Source organism: Larus michahellis, chromosome Z (genome assembly GCF_964199755.1).
Source record: "Larus michahellis chromosome Z, bLarMic1.1, whole genome shotgun sequence".
Classification (NCBI taxonomy): domain Eukaryota; kingdom Metazoa; phylum Chordata; class Aves; order Charadriiformes; family Laridae; genus Larus; species Larus michahellis.
The window spans coordinates 157,751-184,482 of record NC_133930.1 but is presented as its reverse complement, the minus strand read 5'-3'; the positions used below and the strand labels follow the sequence as shown (position 1 = coordinate 184,482).

The window sequence follows — 26,732 nt, the reverse complement described above, 5'->3', positions numbered from 1 at the left end:
TGCGGCTGGGTCTGTGTGGGAGAACAAAGCACAGACTCTGAAAGACAAGTTTGTTAGGCTGGTTAGCTTGAGGTTGGAAAGGCAGCTGAGGAGGAATTACTAGTGCCGAGGAGATAAAGTATTTGGATTTGAGTGCAGAATTAAGTGTCGTTTGGAGCTAGCATTCATCCTACATGGAAAGTGATTGCCTTCCCTATGAAATATAAATTAAGGAGAACTCGGGAACCTGTCTAATAGAACGTACGGTTTGGTGATGTTAGCAGAGGTCCAAGAAACAAAGTCAGATGCTCCCAGGTTTTATTCTGACTCACACGTCGTACCATTTTGAGTATTACCTTCAGAGAACTTCTCATTTGCTCGGTGTATAAATTGCTCAAACATTTCTAGTTTTGTTTTGTAATTATGCTCATTTTCTTAATAATACTTACCTTTGCGATTGATTGGAAAAACATTGTTGCTTTCTTCAATAGCTTGTACACTAGACGGGATTTATTTACTAATCCTATTTATATTCTTCAGACACTATGACGTTTGTTCAGCCTGACGTTTGAGTCTGTGCATATCTGCTTTGTGTTCCTGTAGGCACTGCCCAGATTCAAGACGTACTTTTACCAAGCGGTTGATGTTGGAGAAGCATATTCAGTTGATGCATGGCATTAAAGACCCTGATGTGAAAGAAATGACTGAATCAACCAATATGGAAGAAAGGGAAGTAAAAGAAGACACAAAGGTAATCACTTAGAAGATTCGTTCCGTCACTGAGAGTGAATTTTTTGAGGGTCTACGTCTTTAAATAGGTGCAGGTATTTTGATCCCATAAATGTCTGATCGTCTGTGAAGCAGAGCCCTTCCTCCTCCCCCAAAAGACTTGTTACATGCAGAAATTAACAACATTTTAAAGTGTTTTAGGCTCTGTATGATAAAGAATTTCACCCAGCACGTCCAGAGCTGACAGCAGAGACGCATACTATTGTCTCTGACTCTCTATGTCTCTGTGTCTGTTGTCTCATGACTCTCCTTCAGCCCAACATATTGTCATCTTATTTACGTGTTGGAAATGTGGCAGCTATAAACATTGTCTTCATAAACATCATGGAGCGTATCTGAGCCACAGAGGATTCTCGAGAAATATTCATGTCAGAAGAATAATGAGAATATAAAAAATGATCAGTTTAATTAGTTTTTAAAATTCTGCAAATCTGTTACTAGCAAGCAGGAGATAATCTGTCGAGTCAAATTTCAGGCATGAAATAATATTAAGTAATTAAAATGGAGTTCCAGAAGGTAGTGCTGAAAAGTTTCTAGACTGGTACTCTACAGCCTGTCCACGATTGAAGTCTCGGTGGTGTGTGTACTTGGATGCAGTTACGCCGGCAAGTACGTATTCAAGTTTATACAGCGTATTAGATGCTGTAGCTCTGTCAGAGCTGACCAAACAAATGTTATGTGCGATTTATAGTAAAGAAAACCCCTGGTTTTCCAACACGTACAACATATATTTGCGTGTACTGTTTCAAATATTGTATTTATCAAAGTTGTACCGGAATCTACCAAAGGAAAGATTTTAAAGTTTGTGAGTCACGAATAGTTATGAAAAGAACTGCGTATTTATGCTTACATAATGTACTGTTTATGGCATTTTTTTAGGTTCCTAGTCCAAAGCGTAAATTGGAAGAACCGGTACTGGAGTTCCGGCCTCCACGAGGTGCAATCACTCAGCCATTGAAGAAGCTAAAGATAAATGTTTTTAAAGTTCACAAGTGTGCTGTTTGTGGCTTTACAACAGAAAATCTTCTCCAGTTTCATGAACACATTCCTCAGCATAAATCTGATGGCTCTTCGTACCAGTGCAGGGAATGTGGACTCTGCTACACGTCCCACGTGTCCCTCTCCAGACACCTCTTCATTGTACATAAGCTGAAGGAGCCTCAGCCAGTGTCAAAACAAAATGGGTCTGGGGAGGATAATCAGCAGGAAAATAAACCCAATCACGAGGATGAATCGTCTGACAGTACGGCCTCAGACAGGAGGTGCAAAGTGTGCGCAAAGACTTTTGAAACTGAAGCGGCCTTAAACACTCACATGAGAACACATGGCATGGCCTTCATCAAGTCAAAAAGGATGAGTTCGGCTGAAAAGTGATCAGATCATCTGGGATGCAGGAATCTCTCTCCACATTGGAATACTAATGACACTTTTGCTACAGAAAGTTCAAGGTATAATAGTGTTAACAGTACTGTTCAGGCTGTTGCAATATATTCTGCATAAAAGTGTCCCCTTCACCTCATTGTCTGTACCCTCAAAACCATCGAAGCAGTATTTGAGTTGAAAAGAGTTTGTATATATTTAAACTAATAACTTTTATACTCTTTGTTATGTGTTTGTATCGGTATCTAGTGGAAAATTTGGGTTTTTCTGGTTTTGTTTCTGTTTTTTTTTCTAGTAAGTTTCTTTGAAACAGAGTTCTGGATGCTGGGGCAGTTCCTTGGGTTCTCTTAAGCTGTTTCTTCTTGGAATGCTTCTGAAGGAAAGTTTAGCTCATGGAAGCGCATCGGAAGGCAGCACGTGGAGGAGAGTGGGGAGGGCAGGCAAGCTAAGGGGAGATTTTAAATTCTAAGATCTTGTGCTTCTAAATGTTTAAGGAAGCTTTTAAACTTTCTCTTAAAAATATATATAATAAAAAAAAAAAAGAAGAAAAAGTACCTCTGCATACGTAAAATGCAGTGCTGGTTTTAGGTGGCAACACCAGAACAGGTGCAGACCCCCTAGAATGATAAAGTACTTTTGAAAAGTATAATTGCACAACTCTATGTATCATGAAGTGATTTTTTTAGGCCATCAGGTGCTTGTGATCAAAGCTCACATTGTTACAAAAGGGCTGGGCTGCTCTGGATTTAACAAATAAGATGTAATTAGAGGAATAGGTTTATAATGATGATGTTTTTTGTCATGTAATTTATTAAACATTATATAGAAGTGACCACACAGCATTATGTATTTTCCTTTATCTCTGGTTATTGAGAGAGAATAGTTAACCCTTGCTACAGGGGTTGGTATGTCCCGGCTCCGTATGCTAATGCCAAATGTTCTGGTGCTCAGTGTCCCACACAGCCACAGCTGTCCCGACGCTCACCCACACAGCCCGTGGCAGCTAACTGGGGCTTTCGGCTTCCGCACAGACCCTACGAAGCTCGTTCCGCCATTTCAAACTTGTATTAATATCACTAGTTGCGCTTTCACAACGTACAAAAAGGTACCATACTGTCCCTTTCATATATAGTTCTCTGTGAGAGTTATATTTTTTGTTTGTTTTTGCATTTTATACCTTGTATGTATCCCTGAAAAAAATTTTTGTACTTTTTTTTAAAACAAATTGTGTATATATAGATAGCTGCATGATATACGGTAGTAATTGTTTGGTTCCTTAGAAGTCTTGCTGCTGTCAGATGTTACTATACACTATGTCCATTACAACTGTATTAAACACATTTCATATGTAAATAAATGTGGAGCATTTTGCCCCTAAAGATTTGTGAGATTCTGTTATTTATCATTAAATTTTAACAGTTTTAAAAATGGAAGTGTTTGAAAAAAATATGGATCCTTCTCAGCCACCTCTGTAAAACTTCTAAATCACTCTGGAAACTGTGTATCGGATACGTTAGTTCTACTTTGTCTCTTATCCGCACCCTTAATTTGGTTCGTTGGTAAATGCTTGTTACCCATTGATATTACTGGCGTGTTGAGTGGTTCCGAGGCACTTCTCCATGCCAGACCAGACGGCTGGCGTCGCAGGATCCGAGTGTGTAACGTACACTGCCCATCACTGCCCTTCCCATTGAGTGTATACCTCCTAACACTTGTTTGTTGATGTGCACTGTCAACTGTACAACAAATGAGTTATCACTATGCAGAATGGTGTTTTGTATACAGTGAACAGATAATAAAAATTAAATTTTCACAGCCATTATTAATACTTTTGTTTTTTTTCCCTTTTCCCTGTCTTGCACCTGCCAAGGGATGCTGTGAACCAGCGACTTTTAAGTCATTGTTGGTGCTGCCAAGAGGCAAAACGCCGAAAGTTCCTGACAAGTCATCTGAAAGCTGTTGGGCAGGATGTGAAGCGGCGCCGTGGTCACAGCCCTCGCCCCAGGTCCCACGCTGCCTTTGCCCCGCGACTGGCACGACGGGTGCGTTTTGCCACAGCCGGTGAGCGGAGCTCAGCGCCTTGGCTGTGGGCTCCGTTCGGTTTTCACTGGAAGGTCGATTTGACTCTCCATCTAGTAACCTCTTGAAAGGTTTAAGGGATGGTGGGTCTCCAACTGCCCCGTACTCTCTAGACATGTTTGTGTGTCAGAGCTTGTACGCACTTGGGTATGGCAGGAAAGGGCAACTTTTCCCCAGGTAGCGGTTCCTTTTTGCATGCAGAAACCCACCCGACCGGTGAAGAGAGGAGCTGGTTTGAGGACTACGGCTTTTTCCAAATACCAGACCCAGGGGACGGAGGAGATTTAGTGTGGTAATTAAGACCATTGTGTTTCTCACATAGCATTTCTTGCCTCATTCTCCAGCTCCTCCGGATGTTGGGGCTTTTCCTTCTGTATCTCCTGAGTAATTCAAGATTAGATACTAGTAATGAGAAAGGCCTGTTGGGTACCTCTCTCTCCCCAGGGAGATCTCCAGTGTCCAAGCGTTACTGCAGCGGCGATGCTTCTGCCGGTTCCCTTTTGAGAGTCTTCTGTCTAGAAGCTGGTTTCGTCCGAGCACAGATTTCCTGGCAATGACCAACCTGTTCATTTGTTGCTGGTTTACTTGATCTTGGGCAAAGAGTTTCACGCTTTGTTTGGCTGCCCCTTTCAGAAACGACGGCTCCTTTGCTGCTCGAAGCCCCTCGGTGTGCGTCTGTCGTGCTCCTGAGCATGCTGGTCTCATCTCCGTGTCCACCCATCCCTCAGGGGCCATGCGTGCTTATCAGATGGAAAAGTAAAAGCAAATAGTGGCCCCAAATGCAAGGCAGGCACGTCGGGAGTGTAGTGCCTTATTAATGAACCAGTTTTTGACTGACTGTGAGCGTGGCTGTTCCCTGGAGAGACTCCCACCATGTGGGAAGGGGAGGAAGGCCAGGAGCGATGGGAAGGCAAATCTCCCTCATGTCGCGCAGCGGCATCCATCACGGAGAGTGCATTTTACCCGGTCCTCTGCAGCCCCAAACCCGAACCACCAGCCCCAGCTGAGCCCGGCTCTGCCGCGGGAACCGGACGGGCCCCACCAACATGGAGCAGGGAGGGCCGGGGGACATGGGGACACCAACACGGAGCAGAGAGGGCCGGGGGACACAGGGATGCCAACATGGGTGCCGTGGCCACCCGCTGTGGGGAGCCCCCTGGTTCCAGGGCACTGGGCCGCCTCTGCCATTGCGGATACCCAGGACCCCCGGGACACCCTCCAGCCTGCACCGCCTCTGCCGGGGCTTCCCTCAGACGATTCCCTAGTGATTCTCTGGAGACCAGGAAGGAAACGGAACAACGTAAAGCAACGTGAGACAGCAGCGAGACGGCAAAAATCTCAGTTTGCACGCCTAGGGGAATTATTTCCTCTCGTAAACTATAAAGAAAATATTTAAACATCTTTTTACCTGAGATCTGACATTTGAACTGTTTGCTTTTAATTAACGTCGTGACACTGACAGTCAATTACAATGATGACATTAATCCTCCTCTTTTCTACACCTTCTTTCCTCTGAGGATTTAACAATAATGGATTAAACCTCATAAAACCTGTGAGGTAGGAAAGGGATCGTTTATCCTCCACTGTTTTGCAGCCACTCTTTTGGCTGAACACAGAGGTACTTAACACCGCACAGCAACTCCAGCCGGCAGATTAGAACAGAAATACTAATTAGGGCTTCAGGGAGCATTTGGGCAGACGAACAGAGCGTTAGTGTCAGGTCTGGGGTTAACGTGTGGCTGCTTCGCTGCGTTCACCCCGCGCACAGGCGGGGATTTCTGACCTCCGTGGAGGCAGTGCCTGACGGGTACATACATACGTGTGCACATGTATAAATATATGTGTGTCTGCTCCTGCAGCGTGCCTTCCCATTCAAGCCCTTCTGTTCTCCAGCGAGGAATGGCACTCGACGAGGCCTCTTCCCACATACCCGGCTGCAGAGAAACGGCCTGACCAGGATGGCGGCCACCAGCCCGGGAGCGTGGGGCTGTTGTGGGGCTGCACTGGTCCCACCGCTCCCGGCCGTTCATGACCTGCGCAGCCCCTGCACCACAAGGCTCGGACCCAGCTGCCAGCACAGCCTGAATAAAACTGATTTTCCCCCTGCTGATACCGGTTAACACTGGCCACGTGGCTCAATGTCCGAACGCGTGCCCGCCTCGGGCCCCCTCAGCTGCCCGAAGTGTGCTTCGGTGTTTCAGAGCAAACCTCTCAGAGGGGGTGAGCTCTCTGCGGCCGCTGGGCTCCCCGGCACACAGCCCTTTCGCCGAGGGGTCGGTGGGGTCTGGCTGCGGCACGGTGCGTCGTCCCGCCTGGCCCGGGCTGCCCCCAGGGCTGGGTGTGCACGGGGTCTGTGGGAAACAGCACGGAAACGGGTCAGCGAGGCTGTCGTACCTGTGGAAGAAAACCACACAGGCCACTGGGGAAGGATTTGAATGTCTCGTCGTGGGGACACGCGTGCGCTTACCAGGGGGAGGGTGACAGAAAATGGCAGCGTGGGGGTTCACAATGGCCAGCGAGGCAGAGTGGAGCCGGCCCATCCCTTTGTCACAGCACTGTGCTGGGACGCTTTCCAGAGTGTTCAATTTGCCAGCAACAAAAATGCCCTTGAGAAAGGCTGTGAGGCCGGTGGGAAGGGACAATAGCGAGGGAAGCGGGGCACTGGGTTAGGCAGAGACGCCTCATTCCCTGCAGGCAGCAGAAGGCTGGGCCACGGCGGAGCCGCGTGGCAGCCATGGCCCCTGTGAGCGGCGAGAGCGGCACCTCCCTGCCAAGCCTGGCCGATAGCCTTCGCTCTGGCACAGCCAAGGGCACCGGCACAGCCAAGGGCACCATGACAAGTGTCCCAGCCCCACGGTGTGTCCTGGCCCGGTGCAAGCCCCGGCCATCCCTGGGACACTGCACCACACGGTGCCACGGCCGTGCCGGCGTGGGTTGGTGCAGGGAGGTGATGGCGTGTCCAGGCAGGCAGTGGTTTCTCCCACCAGCATCGTCCAGGCATCCAGTGTCTTTGGCTTTGTCAGGGAGAGACCTTGAGCCAGACAAACCCTTGGTCTGATCAGGGCGGGGTGGCTTTAGACTCTTCCTTACCCAAGCTGCAGGTTTTTCCTGCAAGCTGAGATCCGCACACCATCTTCCCCTCCTGACGGATGTCCCCTGCAGCCCCTCTGGCCCTGACCCAAGGGCAGGATACGTCCGTCCCCGTGCCCCTGGGCTGTCTGTCCCCCCTCTGCCCCCAGCCGTGAGGCCTGCAGTGCAATCCGGACCCTCGCGCGCCCCGCTGTGCGTCCCACGCACCCCCCGGCACTCGTGGGGCTGGCCCTGCCTTGCCCAGGGGGGAGTTTGGCCGTGCCCTGGCCGGCAGCCCTTTGCAGAGCTGGGCACGGCAGACGCAGAGCATGGCTGACCACAATCCCTCGACTTCCAGACCTGTCTGCTTTTCTTCTTCAGTTCTGGAGGGCGTTTGCAGATGCACAACTTGACCTGCCAAAGGCCCAAACGTTCCCAGTTCTTAACCTGGGTGTATCTGTGGGGAATTCAATACGGCAGGTCTATTTAGTTTTAAAAGGATTTTTATATAACTCTGACCTTTTCATTCTGTTAATATTACCTTTCTCAGTACACCTTGCATGCACACGCAGCTGCCAGGCCAATAATGGGACACAGAAAAACCCATTTTATTTTAAAACCTTTCTCAAATATTAGGGCAGTTCAGGAGTCAATTCTTTGTATTTGAATTTCAGATTATTACTAAAAGGTTACCTGTCTAGGCGTCCGGAAGGACCACGGGTGGGTAATGGAGTGAAAAGAGAACTAAGTACAGAATATGGCAAACACAGCAGGCAGGAGTGTGCCCGACCTCCATCCTTGGTCTTGGCGGGCAAACGGGCAGCTCTGGAGACGCGCGGAGATCCCCGTCCCCGCCGGAACCATCTCCTGGGGTGGCTGATGCCGGCCAGGGCCCAGAGCAGCGCCCTGTGCCGAAGCACCCGCTCTCCTCCTCTGCCATGGGGGGTTTTGGAATGCAAGGCATCGGAAATGACCCAAATTCGTCTGGAAAATTAACTGGAGGCACTGCGGTTTTCTTCTCCGACACCCTGGCTTCTGCTTTGAAGGAAAAAATGTATTTGGAGCAGTAATGTGGCTATTAGCAAAATAATCTGAGCATTGTATCCTTCACAGATATGTGCCCTAATGTGATTTGGCAGAAGCCTTTATCCACTTCATTTATTTTATATTCCCAAATTCTGCTATTTTGTATTCAATGATTCTAATGCGATGGCGGGGATATGGACGCACTGCATTATAAGTATTGCTCTCTCCGAGTCCGTCCACCACTTGGCCAACGTTGCCATAGCTCTGCGTGCCAGATTAATATTGAAGGTCAAGTACAACAATATTTCCTGCTTTAAGTGACTGTCACTTTCTCAGTTAAAATGCAGAGCAGCCCCCGGTGACTGCAATCAGGCTGTAATTGGAGGAGCTACTGCCTCAAAATATCGCTCGGTCATTACATTTACATACTGTTGCTGTTAGCAAAATGAGCAGAGCCCTTTATGTGCCGAGAAACATCTCCCCATCACCAGCATTGCTCTGGGTGGTTTACCTCACTGCGACGCTTCCCACACAGGGTGTGCTCCGCGCCTGCAATTCAAGCAATTTCCAAATGCTCATAAAAGTCAAGGCACAAGCGTGAAATAGCAGAGTCGACGGCCAGAAGCCAAATTCCTGTCCATTGAACTCAGTGACCAGCCGCCAGATCATCTATGATGCTGCTGGGATTGAGGTCTTCAAGTGCCATCACCTGTGTCATTTCTTTTTTGTTTTCCTGGGCAGCGTTTTAGCCTCAGCTCTTCCAGCGCAGGTTAAGGAAATCCCAAAGCAAACGAGTGTTCTTACCAGCCAGCTCGGTTGCTGGCGCAGCACTGCTGATCTTCCCAGGTCATGCAGTTACAGAAGAGAGAAGAGACTGTGGAAAAGTCATAAATAGTTCGAGACGCTGAGGTGACAAGAAATGAAGAGCTGTAGATAAGCTTTGGGGAAAAAAAAAAGTCAAAACTGTTTAGTGATTAGAATGCGTTGGGAAGGCACAGAAACGATGTGACTTTTCCTCCACAGAGAAATTACCGCCAGCCCCGAGGCTTTCCAGCACGTCCCAGCAGTGGCTCTCAGAACAGTCTCGTCTCAATCAGGAAGCGATGGAGGCTTTTGGGATGTTCCTGCTCCCCCTCCTCACCTTCACCCCTGCCGTTCCGCGCTCCCCACTCCAGGCTGAGGGAGCAGGAGCTGCCAAGGGCGGTTCGCAAAGGAATCCTGGCTGAGATGTTTTAAATTATAAAGCCCTTGCTGCCCAGCTAACGCTTAGCCTTGAAGCAAAGAAAGGAATTTTATTGAGATAAAGGGCAGATAAATTTGAATGCAACACAAAACCAAAATAAGACACAATGGCAAAATAAGAATGTCCCTTGGAGGCACACACCAAAAACATTAGATAAACCAGAGCCTCCACGAAGCCCCAGGGAAATGAATGTACTTAGGTTTTCTTTTGAAAAAAAGCCTCCCAGAAGAGCGAGGCTTAAGCCAGAAAGTCCCGTTGATGACCCCAGACGTGGAGGCCTGCATTTCCACAGCGGGGGGCCATTCCGAGAGTCTTGCCTGTTGGGCGCCCAATTTTAAGGAACCTTAATGGGATTTCAAAGGCGAGGCATGCAGTATTGCCTGAGACTACTTGGTGTGTGGTCTAACAGAAGCAGCTGAAATGACTTCAAAAACCACTTTTAAGAGCAAAGGTGTGCACCTGGGGCCATTTTCCACTGTCCTGTTTTTCACACTCAGAAAAAGCAGTCCTTCAGCACATCAGGGGATGGACATTGTTCGTGTGAAAATGAACGGGCCTGCCGTGCTGAGGAGGATGAAGCCCCACGTAAACCACCCCAGGAGGGGGAAGGAGGTCCCTGCGACGCCCAGGGCTGCCGCAGGGGAGCTGCCGGCATTCCTGTCGCCGTCAGAAACTCGTGCTTTCCTGCAGGAGGAGGACACGGAGTTGGGATCAGGTTCCCAGCAGCCTGGCTATCCCGGCCCATATCATCAGCTCAGCTTTGTGGCTCAGAGAATGGTGTAGTGTTCAGAGACTGATTTTTGTGAGAAACTGAAGAGAATTAGGCACCGGGTCTGGAGCAGAGTCCCCTGCAGCTTTGCTCAGCCGTGCGATGTTGGGTGCAAACGTGGAGTGACAACAGCTGAAGATGGAGGCACCTGGCCCTGCAGAGTTCCTCTGGCTAAAAGAGGAACAGGAGGAAGTGTTAGGGTCGTGATCCTGCTTATGGACGTGGTAAAAGAAAATCAAACTGGGGCTGGCCAAGAAGGTGATGCACAGAATTGTCTGCTGCGTGCACGTGGGCCAGTGCTGCTTCCAACGCAGCGGGTTCAAACGAGATGTCTTTAGTGAATGCCCAAGTTGCTGTTGTCGTTCATACTTTGGTTCCTCTCCTCTGAGACAGATCCCTCCCCTGACACATCTTTTCCCCGTCAGCGCCGTCGCTTGGCCGATGCGGCAGAAGCTCCTTTCAGAGCAAAGGGGCCCGATTTCCACTTACCCGCACTGGGGCGCAGCAAAGTCCTCCAGGTACAAAAATTATCCCCGAGAGAGCGTGGCATTGGTGTAAACGGCAGCCTGCTGCCTTCGGATAGCCCTGGCTGCTCTAACAGCCCGTGGAGCGACAGAAGCGGGAAGCAGAATAGTTCCAGACGTATTTGGGAGAAAAGAGTGCTCACTGTTACTGCATTTCTTCTGTGCTTTACTCCGAGTGGCTGCAAATGGACTTCTATGGCTTTGCCCATTAACCTGCATTTTTCAGCTCAGGTGCAAGGTGCTCGTTATTTGCCCATGACCAATCTCTTTGAAAACAAAGAGCTGTAATTCAAATATTATACTTACAGGTAGCACTGGCGCCTGGATGTTTGCAAAGGTCTGGCAAACCAGCCAGAATGTCAAGAGCTACATTTTCCTGCGTACTAAAACATCAGCATAATTTTCTAGCTGCAGAGTTCCAAAAGATCTGCTGTACAAATATTGAAGTCAAACATCCAGAGTATGGGAAGATTTCAAAATACATGTAACCTTTAATAATCTAAATCATCCAGATGGTAAAATAACAAAGCCCCCAACAGAAGAGTGGGTGATTCCTAGCGTCTGTGGAGAAGGAACAAAAGCATGTTGCCAGTGTGTTTCCTCTGACTCACCATGAACAATGGGTGAACAAAAGTGTTTTCCAAGCTTTGGAACCCTAATTGATAGCAAACTGACAGGCAAAGATACTGGCAAAGATACTGCCGTCTCAGAATTAAGTGTGGGTTTGTACCTTGGACAACAGAACGCAGCATCTCGGTGAACAAAAAACTAAGCAGCTTCGATCCTGCCCGGTCTCATCACAACGCTGCCTTCTTGCGTTTCTAACTCTCTGCACGCCAGCTCTGCTTGTTACAAAATTAGATTTTATCGTCCGAACTTCCACTTCTAGTTCCCTCCACCAGGAATGACTGCGAGGAGCTGCTCTAACACCACCCGGTCTGTGCCGTTCACTTTCTCTTGGGCGCTGCCATTTCCCTGCTAAATGGCCTGTCTGGCGGCTCCAGAATTACTGTATTCCTACTTCACAACAGGCAGGCGAGAATATTTTTCTGCCTGTTTTGAGAACTAAAGCACTAACCTACAAAGAACACTCGGAGATCATTCTCCCGTCACGGCCGCCCGCCTTCATTCCATGCGTTGCAGCATCACAACTCCGGTCCGGGATGCAAATTCTTCCCTTTATCGTCAGCCGTTGGTTTTGCGGCTCCTGAGCTCAGCGAGATGGGTGCGCGGGGACAGCCAGGGCCACCGGAGCGTCCTCAGCCTCCCCGAGCGAAACCCCGCAACGTTAGTACCATGAATTATTTTCATAGAAACGTACACTCACAGCCACAAGAAGTAACATAAAGATTTCATTCCAACGGCGAAGTAAATTTAACAAAGATTTAACTGTCAGATTGTTTATAATTGCTGGTGGGTTACTGGTCTGAACTCAGTTCTGCCACCCTCGTGTGAATTAGTGGTACATTCAACGAGGGGCTCAGATTTACTCCAGGTACAATTATTTCTGGTGTAAATGAGAGTTTGGCCTTTTTTTTTTGCTTGAAAGGCACAGTTTCCTGGGAGAGAAATGTAATTAGACGACAGGTAGCTCTTGTGTTGTATATTTTAATTAGTAGCTTTGTAATCGTCGTTTCCCAGCTGTGTGAATACCGGACGCGTGGGGAACGCGCTCGCAGAGCAGCCGGAGGCCGAAACGCAGGATTCAGCCGGCACCGAGAAGGTTCACGGGCTCGTCAACAGGCCTGGGCTCTGAACTGTCATCACGGAACGCGTATAGCCACAACACACGAGCATCAGTAAACTCTGCAAAAGGGCTCAGTATGTCCCAGAAAAAAAAAAAAAAAAAAAGGCACGGAAAACAATACGCGGCTCCAGATTTTGTGGGTAACAGCCACCCACGGGGGATGGGTTTGTTAGTCTCCCTCGTATCGCTTGTACTTCCCCGTCACTTTGTCCCGATCACTGTTTTTAATCTTTATTTCTCATTAAAAAAAAAAAAGGATATCTATGTATTGCACGGTATAAAAAACCCACTTCAGGGGAGCTGCAGAAAACCTTTTTCTGTGCATGAATCTGTCCGGCATTTCAGATCTTAAAGAACAGGTAACTTCGTTCCACACCTTTTTAATTAAAAAAAAAAAATCTTAATTACACAAAGCTAATTCAGAGACCTTCCGGCCACCTCTGAGGTTGCCCTCGGGGGCTCTTCTCCCCCACGTCCGCCTCCCGCCCCGCTCCCGGTCACGGCGCCCGCCCGAGGAGGGGCCGCGGCCACCTCCCTCGCCCGTTGACTCTGCTGTGGCCCCGCCCCTCCCGCTGGCCCCGACCCCCGCCCGCCAATGGGCCGCGCACACGCAGACCGGCGGCGGGGAGAGGTGGCCTGCGGTCGCCTGGCCCAAAGCGATGGCGGCTGAGGAGGCCGACGCCGCCCGTTCTGCGTCTCCGCAGGCGCGTCTGGTTCGATCCGCTCGATCGTGAGGTCTCGGCGCCCACCGGGAGCCCCCTCGGAGAGCAAACTGGTCAGGCACCTCCGGGGGCAGCAGGCGAGGGGCCTCGCCCTCAGGGCCCGCTGTCGCAGAGCATGCTGGGAGTTGTAGTCCTGTTGGCCGCAGAGGCCGGCGGGGCGGCGGCGGCAGGACACTACAACTCCCGGGGAGCAGAGCGGTGCCCCCTCCCCGGGCCGGCGGCAGTCGCGGGTCGCGTTCGGCGCTGGGGCTCGGGCTGCCAACGGCCTCCGCCGCCACCCGCTGAGGAGCCGCCGGGCGGCGCGGGCCGTCCCCGCGGGCGGCCATGGACCTCTTCGGGGACTTGCGGCGCATGAACAAGCGGCAGGTAGCGGGGGGTCCACGGGGCGTCCGGGCCGGGGCCCGGGCCCGGGCTGGGGCGCGGAGGCCCCCGGGGATCCGGAGTCTGCGGCCCGCCGGGGCCGGCCGGGCTGTCCGTGCCTGCTGCCGGTGAGGCCGCTCCGCCACCGGCTGGGCCGTGCCCCGGCACGGGCCTGGGGCTTAACGCTGGGAAACCGCGTTTTGACGTTAATGTCAGTGATCGGCTTCGCTCTGGAGCGCGCGGAAGCAAACGGGTGGTTTTGAACTCTCGTAGCTCAGAACGGGTGTCTGGGCTTTATCGTTACTGCGTGTCTGCGCGAATAACGGGCTGGAAGGGAGACTGTAAGGCTGGTGACAAACCTGATCTCTAGGCTCTGACAGTTCCTTGTTGTGGGTTGTTTTTAATAGCTATCGACCATGTTTTAAAAAAAACCCCAAACTTCAGAGCAAATACTGAAGCTTGGCCTACGCTGTTAAGTGGGTCACGCACCTGGAAATCCCAGCATATATATTTTCAAACTCGAATGATGTCCTGGAAGTCTCTGGTTCTGTCTCTTATATCAGTGGGACAGATGGTAAGTGGAGATAGGCCAGGCTGTTTTCCACCAGAGAATCTTCATATGCTGGCAAGAAAAAAAAAAAAGGAGGTAGCGTAAAGAAAAGGTATCCACTGCTGTAATGGCTGGCAAAGCAGTCGAATTTGGGGGCAGAAAGTTAGTCAAATCGATGAAAGATTTTCCACATGAGAAATTTCTGCCTGACAATAGCTGGAAATTATCCTTTGTTGTTTCTCTTCTACCCCAACAGCTCCTCTTTTTAAGCAAAAATACTATCTTACAGGATTTCGCTGCGTGCTGTGGTGTGGTTTGGGTGGTTGGGTTGCCGGTAGGGGCTTCTGTTGGAATGTGATTTTAGCCTGAAAGCCCACGTGCCTGGATTGTGATTCAGCGGTGCATATGGGTTGAAATCCTACGTTGTGCTTCTAAATACAACACAGTAACTTTTAAAAACAATTTTCTTGTTTCATATAGCTGTATTACCAAGTCTTAAATTTTGCAATGATAGTGTCTTCTGCCCTCATGATATGGAAAGGGCTGATCGTCATTACTGGAAGTGAAAGCCCTATTGTTGTGGTGCTGAGGTAAGTCGATGTAAAGGCTTTTTTGTTAAAGTCCAAATACTGTTTTGTCCTTCGTCTCCTCCCCTTCCTGCTTGGAAAGATTTGGAGCTGAAGTCTCACCTACTTTAAGAAGTACTCAGACACTTATTTTCTACTAACTCTGTTTTCAGACGCTTATCAAAGGCTGCTTTTGTAAGGGCAGTCTAGTTTCCGTTGAAGTTTGTGGAAGCAATAGATATGTGAAACCTTTGAACATCTAGGTTTGTTCGTTTAATTAACGGATAAACTACTTGAGCATATACATATTGCTACCTAGGGACAGTAATCCTTCGATAGGTGTTATGATTCAAAAAAATTAATTCTGCTTTCATAGAAATGTGTGTAATCCTATGAAGTTTCTGTGCTCTCCTGAAGAAAATGAGTGTTGCGCTTCCAGAAGCCACTGAACAGTTTCTGGTCTATTTGTTAATTTCTTTTTTTTTTTTACCATATGTGTATTTATTTTAAAACTGTATTACGGTAAAACTCGTTTTATCAGTAAATTATCTGCTTGTTTCTTTCTTGCACCGAGGCAGTAAGGAAGCCTTCTATAGGCTGGCTCAGCTCGGGACTTGCTGAGGTTTGGGTTGTGTTAAATGTCTGTGTAGTGTTACTGAATAGGTGAAGCTACAGATTTCAGTTAAAATTGTGAGTTTATCTCTAAGCATTAAATGTCCTTTGTTTTCACGGTGGTTCTTTCATTTACCATAACGCTAATAAACTCTCTCTTTATTTTTGTTTGTAGTGGCAGCATGGAACCAGCTTTTCACAGGGGAGACCTGTTGTTCTTAACAAATTTCCACGATGACCCAATCAGAGCTGGTGAAATAGTTGTTTTTAAAGTTGAAGGCAGAGACATTCCAATAGTTCACAGAGTAATCAAAATACATGAAAAGTAATGCAACTTGGCATTTTCCTTGTTTCTAAACATAGCTTCCTTCACTGTGACTTTCACTTATGTTTTAATTAGGTAGCATTTTGTGAAAAAAGCGAGTGAGAATATGCTGTAAGATAAAACTTGTCTCTAGGGTGCAATCCGCTTTTGTCCCCGGTTCTTGAGACTCCGACTCCTGTCCCTCGGTTTGAAGTAGGTAAACCTGTGCCAAAGAGGAGTCCGGTAACACCAGCTGCACACGTTGTTTTTGCCAGTGGTGGCGATATGTGTGGGAGCAGAGTCCGCTTCTGTCCTGATTTGTGTTGAATTGGGATTTTGGTTATGAGAAATAGCTACTTCTAGAAGCGAATCTCTGAGAGAAGGCGGAGATTCAGGATCAGAACTATAGGTGCAGTCTGACAAGTAGGTGATCTTTGCTAAATGAAGTTTGCCGGAAAAGAGATTTGACTCAGAGTGAAAGAAGAGATTCTTATTCTTTTTGTGTCTGTTAGTCAAATGCCAGCAATTCATGCTGAAAAGCAACACGTAGATCACCTGCTTTTGCCTTTGTTGCGTGTGCCTGGTACGATAAACGGTTCCTTCTGAAAGAGGCAGTTCTGTCTCTAATTCCGCACAGCGAAAAGCTGACCCGGAGGTGGCAAGCATTGACATATTTGCTCCTCAGAAGTCCTGGCCGTGAACTGATGGTGTTTATCTTTTGACTAGTATCTGCTCAAAGTTTTTTTTGAAACTAATATGTATACCAAAGAACTACCTCTGCTTTTTTTTTGTACCTAATTTGTCTTCATAAAAACTCCTTGTTTCTCGATGTCATTGCTTGCAAGTAGCAGCTTCTCGAGCAAAACGATTTTGAGGACTCTAAATAACTTTATTTAAATGGGAGCGTTGAACCGAAGTCTTGCACGTATCACCTGCACGTATGCCGAATGCTTGAAAGGGAGCGAAATGTGGCAGGTTTTTTTATCAGCAGGGGTTAAATTATATCATGTTCAAAACGTAGTGCAAGATGCTTTGTTCATTTGAAACAGTAGGGAAAGGTTATGTGGTTACATGTATTTTTTTATTTGCCACGTTAATAAATATCAAATGTAAGTGAGGTTTTGCCTGGAACTCGCCATATTGTTTAACAATGAGTGACCTAAAACTGCATTGCAGCGTTAGTGACAAAATACTGAATTTGATGCAGATTTGCAGCTACTTTAGAGGCTCTTCAATATTTATTTCCGTCAAAAGGAGGACAAAGCTTTATTTTGATGTAAATATGATTACTAAGAGTTAAACAAGTGTGTAGAACTTAGAAGAAAATTGCCTAAAGCACTGCAGTATTATACGACCGTCTTTCCTAAGGGAAGATTTTTAGGGTCTACCTCATCTGAAATTAGTGATTCAAATTCAGTTAAATTAATTCTCTAATGCATGATGGCTTCACAGGCTCTTATTCCACAATTAAAAAAACAAACAAAAAACCCCACCCTCTTACTAGGGTATTATTCAGTATTTCAGTTAAATTTCTGTTTTGTTGACAGTGCAGAGGGTTGCGGTTTTTTCCCAGATACTGCTTTTGCTCGCATACTGCTTTTGTTGAGGAAGTTTAGTGCCGGCTCTGGATGTTCGTTGTGTAATTGATTACATCAAATGACAATCTAGGAGTGTTTTAAAAAACATTTCTTGTTAAAGATCTACTGACGCTGTCAGTACAGTCTGTAATGTTAATGATTTGATGGTGTTTGTTAAATAAGCAGGACTGGAAGTAAACATTCTTATCTAATCTCGTAGCACTTTCCATCTTCATTGTGCTTAGTAGATGTTAATTGAGGTTTTAAAATTAAGTGTTATTTAGTTCATCATCTCATTGCCTTCTAGAGAAAACGGGAACATCAAATTTCTGACGAAAGGGGATAATAATGAAGTTGATGATAGAGGCTTGTACAAAGAAGGTCAGAACTGGTTAGAGAAGAAAGATGTTGTTGGAAGAGCCAGAGGGTAAGTAATGCAAAATGTCTGTGTTCTTCGTAACTGAAATAGAAAATTTAGAATTTGGATGAGTTTTCCTGTTGGTACAAATGAGATCTGGTATGGTATTTTTTGAATTTCTTAAATAAAATGTTAATAAAAAACATACTTTACCTGGAAAAGTTGTTTTCTGTAGTCCTTTCACTGATGTGGAGAGTGGAAATGAATTTTCTGAAAAAATGGCACCTTTAACAAATAATTCAACAGTAAATACAAAATTAACCTTGTTTAAGAGTTCCGTAAGTTGTCATAGCGATAAGGTTAACTTGCCTAACAGTACAAAGTGCTCTTCTGCGAGAATACTTACTTGCTTCGTTGTTTAGATTCTGTCCCTGCCACCAAGTTAAATAACAAGGAACAGAACAAGTGCCCCTCTAAACCTTTGGTGCTGCCGGCTAGGTTAAATGCTCCTTTAAAATACCTTCTGTGTTAGTTTTAAACCCTTTCTGTGTTAGGTTATGTGGCTCTCATAGCTGCAGAACAACAGGAGACCCTAAAAAGCTGATTCTGCTGTGTTGTGGGGCGTTAGGCTTTTGTGCGTACCCCTCATTACGATGATATTTACTCGCCATTTCTGGATCCATGGATATTTTTAATGCTATAAATGAGACGCAGCAAGATGAAGCATGGAAGGAGAGGGAAATCTGAGCGATCTTGCTCCCAAATTTTCATCAAGTATGTATTGTCTTTAAAGCTCTTGCTGTCTGTCTGATTGTTTTTTTCCTCTGAAATCTGTTATCCAAAATCCTGAAGACAGAGTAACACTGAAACATTTCTGTGTAATATCTGATGGTTAATTTTACATTGGTCTCTCTTGTCAATTACAGATTTTTGCCTTACGTTGGTATGGTCACGATAATAATGAACGACTATCCAAAATTTAAGGTACGTATGGAGGCATTTTGAATACTTAGATTTAAAACTATAAAATAGCAAATAAAGGTAGTAAGAGCCTTGCATGTAAGAATACACATTAATAAATTTATTTCTGTAGTTTTGTACCTAATCTGAAACGAGCTGTTTTCGTGCTTATTTTAGCTTGTCTGTTATCCAGTAGAACTTAGTATCATTTGAAAACGTTTAATTTATCGGAATGTTGTTAAGTGAAGTGCATGTAGTTGTGATGCCTATTTATAATGAATCTGATCGCATTAAAATTCCTGTAATTCCGTAGGAACACAACTCTGTAATTGTGTACTTATCTAGAAGGTGTAATGTTGGAGAGGGCACAGCTGAACCATTTGCGATTTTTAGAGCCTGTACGGAGATAAATTCTAATCGGACTTCATTCTCTGTTTTCTTTTGCAGTACGCTCTTCTGGCAGTAATGGGAGCATATGTACTGCTGAAACGCGAATCCTAAAAAAAAAAAGACACTTTTCCAAGAATTAAATATACGGGGCGGAAAAAAACCTAATATATTTCAGATGTTTTCATTTCTGTAAACAGTTACAAAACTGTACAAGCTTCTGTCTTGTCTAAATAAACTGTACAACTAATGAGTAAAGCTTTTGGCTGTCGGTTATTTATACAGTGGCGTGTTTACTGTCTTAAATAGATGCTGCCTTCAGTCCGCCGGTCGCTTGCAGGACGCTGACTGCCGTGTGCTGGAGCAGCTCCTGGCCCTCCCTCGCTCGCTGTGCCATTCTCCCGGCGCGCTGCTGCGTCTCAACCCACTTGCTCCCTCCTGTTGCTCACTTTTTTTTTTTGTCTTGTTTTTTTTTGCTTGATTATTTTTAATCTCTGTCAGCGCCCTCTCTTGTCACGACCATACAAAGTGTTTTTATCAGTGTTTGTAGGACACAGCAGCTGGGTTGGAACAGGTAGTGAGTTGTAGGGGTTTAGTCAGACTCGTACCTAAAGAAAAGTTGTCTAGATGCGGTCTGACAAAAATAGGCAAGAAAGCGTCTTTCATTCTGATTAAAAACTTAGAAATGGAAACTTGGAGCTTTTTCCGTGAATTTCCCACCTCCTTTGTGGTTTAGGGACAAAAAACCTAATGGCCTGGTTTTTAGAGGCCTGACTTCTAGGGACTGTGTGTGTTCCTAGAGTTCAGGCTGTTAAACATCCTGCCTTTACCTCCCTAGCTATAAAACAAACCTAACAACAAGATTTTGTGGGGCTTTATTAACACTTGTAAATTCCTGAATTAATAGCCCAGTAGTGTCCTTAAGTAATGTTACCAATAAGACCTAATTCACGTTCCAGTTTTGAGAATGTATTGTTCTCTGCTCTCGTATGATACCTGGATAGTGTTGAACTGTTAAATAGCGTTAAACTAGTGTTAAACTATAAAATTGATTTTTTCATTTTAAAACTTACCTGATAACAGTCTTACATGAAATTCTGGATTTTTCTCGGCTTCAAATGTCAGTGTTGTTGCTTCAACAAAGCCGAACTTGTTTTCCTCGCTTGCTTTGGTTTTGTAGCTTTGAGAAGGAACAGCATGATGCTTTTTTCCTACGGAGTTTTGTTTCTTCTATAATCCCGTACCTCTACAAAAATATACTATTATCCAATAATGGCACCTCTTCTGTTGTAACTGCTGGTGCTGAAAGGCAGACAACTGCTGAATTTTTCCAAGTAATATTATTTCTTTTGTGTCCTACTAAGCAGTTTTCATGACAAACCGCATTATAAAAATGACCTATTTTGTGTCAAATTGTGCAGAAATAAAATTGAGTATAATAAATGGCATGTCAGAATAATGTAGGTATCCTTAATGCAGTCTTCCCAGAAGCGTATCACCACAGTTAAGAAAAAATAATTTAATTTTTAGAGATAGTTTATGTGTAGCAAGATTTTTCTTTCATTATTTTTTTCCCCCCAATATTGCCGAAATCAGTTTATTCCTATCCACCTCTCCCAGTGCTGCCACAGTCAGCTCCGACTTTGAGAGGGGGGTTTTGGACATAACCCAAATGACAAATTTGACACGTTATTATGGGAATTTCTTCTTGCGTTGAGGAAATGCGGATTAGTAAAATGACACAGCGTCTAAATACGCGGGTTCATACTCAGAGGAAAAAAAAAAAAAAAAGGTTGTGTTTCTTGGGTGCGATGCCCGACGTCTTGTGTTAACTCTCCTTGATAAATCCCAGCCTGCAGCATGGACTTGCGGAGGGGCGAGAGGTGGTTGTGGCCGTGGCCGTGTGTGTGCTGTCAGCCAAATGCAGGATGGCGGCGGGGCCCGGTCTGTCTTCTGCTGCCTCGAGATCTGCCGATTGCAGCCACCAAGACAGCTTTGGTCAGCCACGTACAATAACTTGTTCAACGGTATAAATAATCTACTTTCTCTTTTGTGATAAAGAAGAGGGTTTTTTTCAGCCCGTAGGACCAGATGCTGTAATGATAAATCTTATATAAACATGACGCGTTCCCGCCTGCCTGGGAAGGGTGTGAAGAAGACGGAGCTGGACTCTCCTCGGTGATGCCTGTGACACGGCAAGAGACAATTCTGTCTGAACGTTTAAAAAAAAGTAATTTTTACTGTGCGGATGGTTGAATGCTAAAACTGGCTAAAAACACAGTGAAATGACTAAAACATGGTACAGCTACTCTTATGTGGGATAAAAGACTCCTTTTTTTCTTTTTTTTTTTCAGATTTAGGAATCTCATAATTGTTTCTAAAACACAAGTTGTGAAGCAGGGAAGAAGCTGTTAGTTTTCTGCCGGCTGTGTGAGTTGAGCAGCTCAGCAAAGCACATGAGGTGAGGGGAAATAAGGAGCGTGATGGAGGCAGAGGAGGAGGAACGGGTTTAACCTTTGGGAACTGTTACATTTTCCCAACTATAGCATGTAAGTTCATGATTGAAATTTAAGAAGGATATGGAAGTATTTGAACGTGTCCAGAGGAGGACAACCAGGCTGTGAAGGGGCTGGAAGGTGCGTCCTGTGAGGAGCGGCGGAGGACCCTGGGTTTGTCTGGTTTGGAGAGGAGGCGGCTGAGGGGCCACCTCATGGCTCTCCGCAGCTTCCTGAGGAGAGGACGTGGAGAGGGAGGTGCTGAGCTCTTCTCCCTGGGACCCAGGGACAGGACAACTTGGAACGGTTCAAAGCTGCACCAGGGGGGCTCAGACTGGACATAAGGAAGCATTTCTTTAACTGAGAGGGTGGTCAAACCCTGGAACAGGCTTCCTGGGGAGGCAGCCCATGCCCCACGCCTGGCAGTGTTGAAGCTGCATTTGGACAATGCCCTTAATAACACGCTTTAAGTTTTGGTCAGCCCTGAAGTGGTCAGGATGGACTAGATGATCCTTGTACAGCCCTTCCATCTGGATGGGCTTCTGTTCTATCCCATGTATCTGTTTATCACCTCCAAAATAATTTGCAGTGAGGGCACAAGCCAGCCCCAAATTAAATTTATGTGTATTGCTGCTCCTTGTGCTTCAAGCAGAGCTTTACGTGCACGCTTCAGAGGTGAGGGACAGGCTGTGCTTGTGCACGTGTTTCCTTAGGTTATAGATGGGGCTGACGAATAAAAAGAAGTGAGTTAAGATCCTATGTATTTGATGCATCCGAGGTGCTTTCCCTTTTCTACAAACACAACTTCTTTCTTCAGTTACCTGCTCCACTTCTGAGCTGCAGCTTCCCTTTGAAGCCAGGGCAGATGAAGGGTGTAATTGGCAGAGGTACTGACTCGTTAGCTGGCGGCGGAGCGCTCCATTGATCCGGGGAGCTGCGGTGACGGGTTCACCTCGGCTCACGCGCTGCTGAGACATCGATACCCCCCGGGACGACTGGCTGGCTTGGCTGTTGGTGTGAAGTACTGTGCATTGTGTCACTGGGGAAAAGAAAAGAGCATTTTAAAGCAAATGGCTCCATCCTAACGAGGCCTCTGGACAATTTTTTTTTTAATTTTTTTTTGAGAAAGATGAAGATGCTCCAGGCACAAGCAGTATGTTTTTAACTAGTAATTGGGAGGAGAAGCTCAGACTTTGATGGAAGCCGCTTGTTTTTTCTTTCTGGTTGGCTGCCTTTCCATGGCCCGGCTGAAAACCACCCCCCTGCGCCCGGAGCCGTGCGGGGTGCGGAGGGGGCTGCGGGCATGGCTGGGCCCCGCAGGCTGGTCCCCGCGGCCATGGACGGGGGTGTGCTCGAGGGAAAGGGCTTGGAGGTTGGCTTTGTTCGCTCCCCTCCGCTTCTCAGGCCTTGGGTGCCTGAGGTGGCGGTGACGGAGTTTTAGACCTCCAGTTTAAGCCTTGCTTAGCGAGTCGCTTCTCTCTATGTTTACTCAAGAGAGCGAGTAACGGTGATGGAAAAGGACATTTCCCTCTGTGTGCGTGGATTTTTCTCTGCGCTTCTTTGAACAACTTGGGGGTCAAAAGCAAACAAAACGTAAGCCACCCACATGACGAAAATTCGTTATGTTTCTCTGCTACACAGCTTGGCTTAAATAAGTATATTCCCTCTCTTCTGTCATCGTTTATGCTCCAGTGCACTGCTTTTGTGTACAGAACCGCTCTGCCTCCTATCATGTGGTTTGAATATGCTCTCAGCAGAGACTATGTATACGAATGCTATATATAGTCTGTGTCTGTGTGTAGGTGTATTGAAAGCTGGCGTGGACATGACCACCGCCCGAGTTCTGTTTGGAATTTGTGTTCTCTGAAAGGAGGCACTGTGTGACTCTGCCCCCGGGGCTGTGTTGGGCACCCGATGGTGGCCCAGGGGCTCGTGGCTGGCCACGGTAGCTCCCTGCTTCCAAGGGACAGTGACCTCCCCGCCAGCTGCTGGATGCAGCGCCATTTTCCCGCTTCACTTCTTGTGACGGGGGTCTGGGACCACCCGGTAGCCTTGTGATTTGCTCATGTCCTTTCTGCCACCTGCACTTGTCTTGCTGTCTGTCTGCTGTCTGGACTTGTGGCGTGCAGGTTCTCAGCTCTCTTTTCTCCAAAATATACGGTGTTTATAAGCGCAGCAGCAGCAGCTATATGTGGAAAAAAGTTGACATTTGGGAAATAAAACTTGCAGTTTTAAATTTCCTCAGTGGTTATTTTCCATAGATTTAGTTGCAAACTGACAAATGGGCAGATGAGTCACCTGCTGGTGGCTGCACTATCCCAGCCCTAGCTCCTGGGGAAACCCTGCTGAAAGGGCTGGGACCATGCGGGGACAACGAGCCCTTCCCCTCGCCATGGGCCCCCTGCCCAACCTGCTCCCCGCGCCCTTCCCCACACGTGCGGCTGGCGGCGGAACCCACGGCTTGGTCGTGCTGCTGCCTCGTGTTTGCAGGGGGACACGGAGCACGTGTGGAAGCCAATGCGGAGTCTGGAATTGCCCTCCCAGCTGCAAGGGAGCAGGCGCGGGGCACTGGCCCAGAGAAGCTGTGGCTGCCCCATCCCTGGAGGGGTTCAAGGCCGGGTTGGACGGGGCTTGGAGCAACCTGGGCTGGTGGGAGGTGTCCCTGCCCAGGGCAGGGGGTGGCACTGGGTGGGCTTTAAAGGTCCCTTCCCACCCAAACCGTGCCGTGAGTCTGTGGCTCCATGAAGACGACCTCTCCCTGCCCTGCAGCCCACGTCCCCATCGCTCTGTGCCCCCGGGACTGCAAGTGCAGCCATATCTCTTTGGGCATTTTGTCTTCTCCCGGGAGGCTCAGCCGGGGCTGCCTCTGCCCTGACAACAGCATTTCCCCAGAATTCAGAAACATAAATGCTTCCCATTTCTCAAAATACTGAAGCCCTCCACCACAAAAATCACAATAAATGTGGTGGCTGATGCCCCTGACAGACACTGAACGTGCAGTAAGTGATGGCTTTAGTTCGGCCTCAACTGCCTCGGTCTAGGGCTTCCTAAAATGCAGCACAAACAGTATCAAATATCTTAAACTGCGCCTTATTAAATAAATGTTTATTATTTCATATTGTTCAGCCTGTGTATAGTTGTGGAGCTCTTTTCTGAAAAATGTCTTCAGTTCTTCAGGGAGCTGAGGCTGCAGAGAGTCAATTTTCAGGTTATTTGCCGAATGCCCGCCCTGACGGTGGGTCTGAAGTGCTGGAGATTAGTCTATTCAGCATCTTCAACATTTACAAAGTATTCCTTAGTGATGGCGCCCTGTTATTACATTGGTGATACGCCGAAACCATTGTTTGCTCTGTACATATATTATGGCTGTCGCTAACGTCAGGATCACCACAAAGAAGATGATGAAAGGCACACCATTTTTCTTTTGTCCCTTTTTATTTCCATAAAATCTGCCTTGCTGATAGAACAATCATAGTTGTCTAAAATGTAAAGGAAGGAAATTAAAGAGTGTTATTGTGGTAATAACATTTAAACCCCATTAATATTTTCCTGCCATGAACTGCAATAATAGTTCGCTTTGTCATGGGATATATGAAAAGCAGAAGGATATTTTAAAATGGAGAGGTGTTTCTTGATGTTCAAACACAAATTTATGTTATCGGATTTCTTCTACAAGAAGGAAAGGTTGTCTCAAATGAACGAGTGACTCACAGTTGATAACGTGCATTTATTGTACCCGGATCCTTCTCTGTTGGGGGGATCCCGTATAGTATTTCTGTGTATTATGAAATTATTATTTTTCTGAAAAGGTTAATAAAAATAAGAATAATTAGAATAAATCCATATTGCCTTTTTTTTCCTTATGAGCAAGTAAATAAAGAAATACTCATAATGCACAAATGTGTTTAAAGAGTGTGCTGGGCCCTCAGCTGGGCTGAAGAAGAGGTGACGAGGACAAGGAGGAAGGACGGGTTTTTGGGTACAGAATGCACTAACTCATGCCCTGTTAGACCAGAGGTGCCAGCAGAGGAAGGCACACGATGGAAAGAGCGACTGCCATCCCGGGCCAGGTGGGTGCCCATAGCTGGAGGGGACATGAGCCACGGCATGCAGATGATAATCCTGCCCATGAAAAGTCATCAAGGCCTACAGGGATCATGGCATAATAAATATGCCCAGGAGTGGCTTCTTCCTTCACAGCTCTGCCTGCTCCCACAGCCATCGGCTGTAGCCAGCAGCGGACCCCGTGGGCCAGCAGTTGGGTCTGGGACGGAGCCAGACGGACCCAGGAGCAAATCTGGTCCCATCACCTCACGACGGGCAAGGATCGCACATGTACTGCCCATTAAAAAAACAAATTATACATTTTCTCCTGCTCAACAAAAGCCACTAAGGGCCTGAGGGGGCTGTGTAAAGCCACAAGACGATTTGTTGCAGATTCAGTTAGGTCGTTTAATTAATGTATCTGCCTAATTCCCGTGAGGCCACGAGCAAGCGGCGCTGCTCAGGCAGGTGCCCCGCGGGGATGAAGGGATGCTTCTTGCGGCAGCAGAGCTGGCGGTGCTCGGGACCACCGTCGCTCCGCTCCCCCACCATGAGCCGCGGGCAGAGCCTGCGATAACCAGCGACGGCAGCAGTGTCCTCGTCCCCAGCCCTGGCCAGTGCCACCAAGGCTCCCTGCCACCGGCACACCCCGATGGCAACCCCGCCAGCCCCAAGGCTCCCCGTGACAGCCTGGGGACAACTGCTGAGGAACATTAGTTGTTTAGCGTAAATGAGTAAGCTGTAATGAGAATAAATTAGTTAGGATTAGAATACGGCGTGATTCAGGCTGTTTGCCGAGCATTGCTTAGCAGGAGTAGCTGGATTTGCTGAAGCCTTTAGGCTGCGATAGAGTTATTTCTCTCAGTAATTCTCCCAGCAACTGGTGCAGTGCTGCGTTTAGTCTTTTAGTATGGGAAAGTGGTTTGATATCTCACTGGTGTTTTGGTGGTGTTTTCCCAAAGTCTGGGGCTCGTCAGCTCTCCCTGTTCTGCCAGCAAGTGCAGGCACAGGAGGAGTGTCACCCAGGAGATGCGAGGGCTCCAACCCTCGGCTGAAACTGCAAATCAACGAGGTAAGAGCCGGCCTGGACACAGAAGAAGAACCCCATGAGATGTTAGAAGACCCCAGACCAAAAGTCACCCTTGGGGTAGCAGACGCCTGGCCAGCGCGCGAGGGGCGGGTGAGTGGACCT

The 26,732-nt window shown here is 47.2% G+C and overlaps 2 protein-coding genes across 13 annotated transcripts in view; both read left to right on the top strand.

Moving 5' to 3' along the window:
• The window catches only part of ZNF532 (zinc finger protein 532), a 48,257-nt gene extending 44,730 nt beyond the window's left edge, over positions 1-3,527 (top strand). For all 11 annotated transcript variants that reach the window (XM_074568929.1, XM_074568932.1, XM_074568921.1 and 8 more), the window contains 2 exons: positions 583-730; positions 1,648-3,527. In XM_074568929.1, the coding sequence (XP_074425030.1) occupies positions 583-730; positions 1,648-2,142 (643 nt within the window). In that variant the 3' untranslated portion in view covers positions 2,143-3,527. The remainder of the gene's footprint in view (positions 1-582; positions 731-1,647) is intronic.
• Positions 3,528-13,217: 9,690 nt separating this feature from the next.
• Positions 13,218-19,259, top strand: SEC11C (SEC11 homolog C, signal peptidase complex subunit). Of its 2 annotated transcripts, XM_074570110.1 has the most exons (6): positions 13,218-13,693; positions 14,718-14,827; positions 15,591-15,740; positions 17,604-17,723; positions 18,581-18,638; positions 19,062-19,259. In XM_074570110.1, the coding sequence occupies exons 1-6, from the start codon at positions 13,652-13,654 to the stop codon at positions 19,113-19,115; spliced, it is 534 nt and encodes a 177-aa protein (XP_074426211.1). In that variant the 5' UTR covers positions 13,218-13,651; the 3' UTR covers positions 19,116-19,259. The 2 variants fall into 2 exon arrangements, with proteins under 2 accessions (XP_074426211.1, XP_074426213.1); XM_074570112.1 differs by lacking the exons at positions 18,581-18,638; positions 19,062-19,259 and adding an exon at positions 18,209-18,453 and having other exon boundaries at positions 13,509-13,693.
• Positions 19,260-26,732: the final 7,473 nt, after the last annotated feature.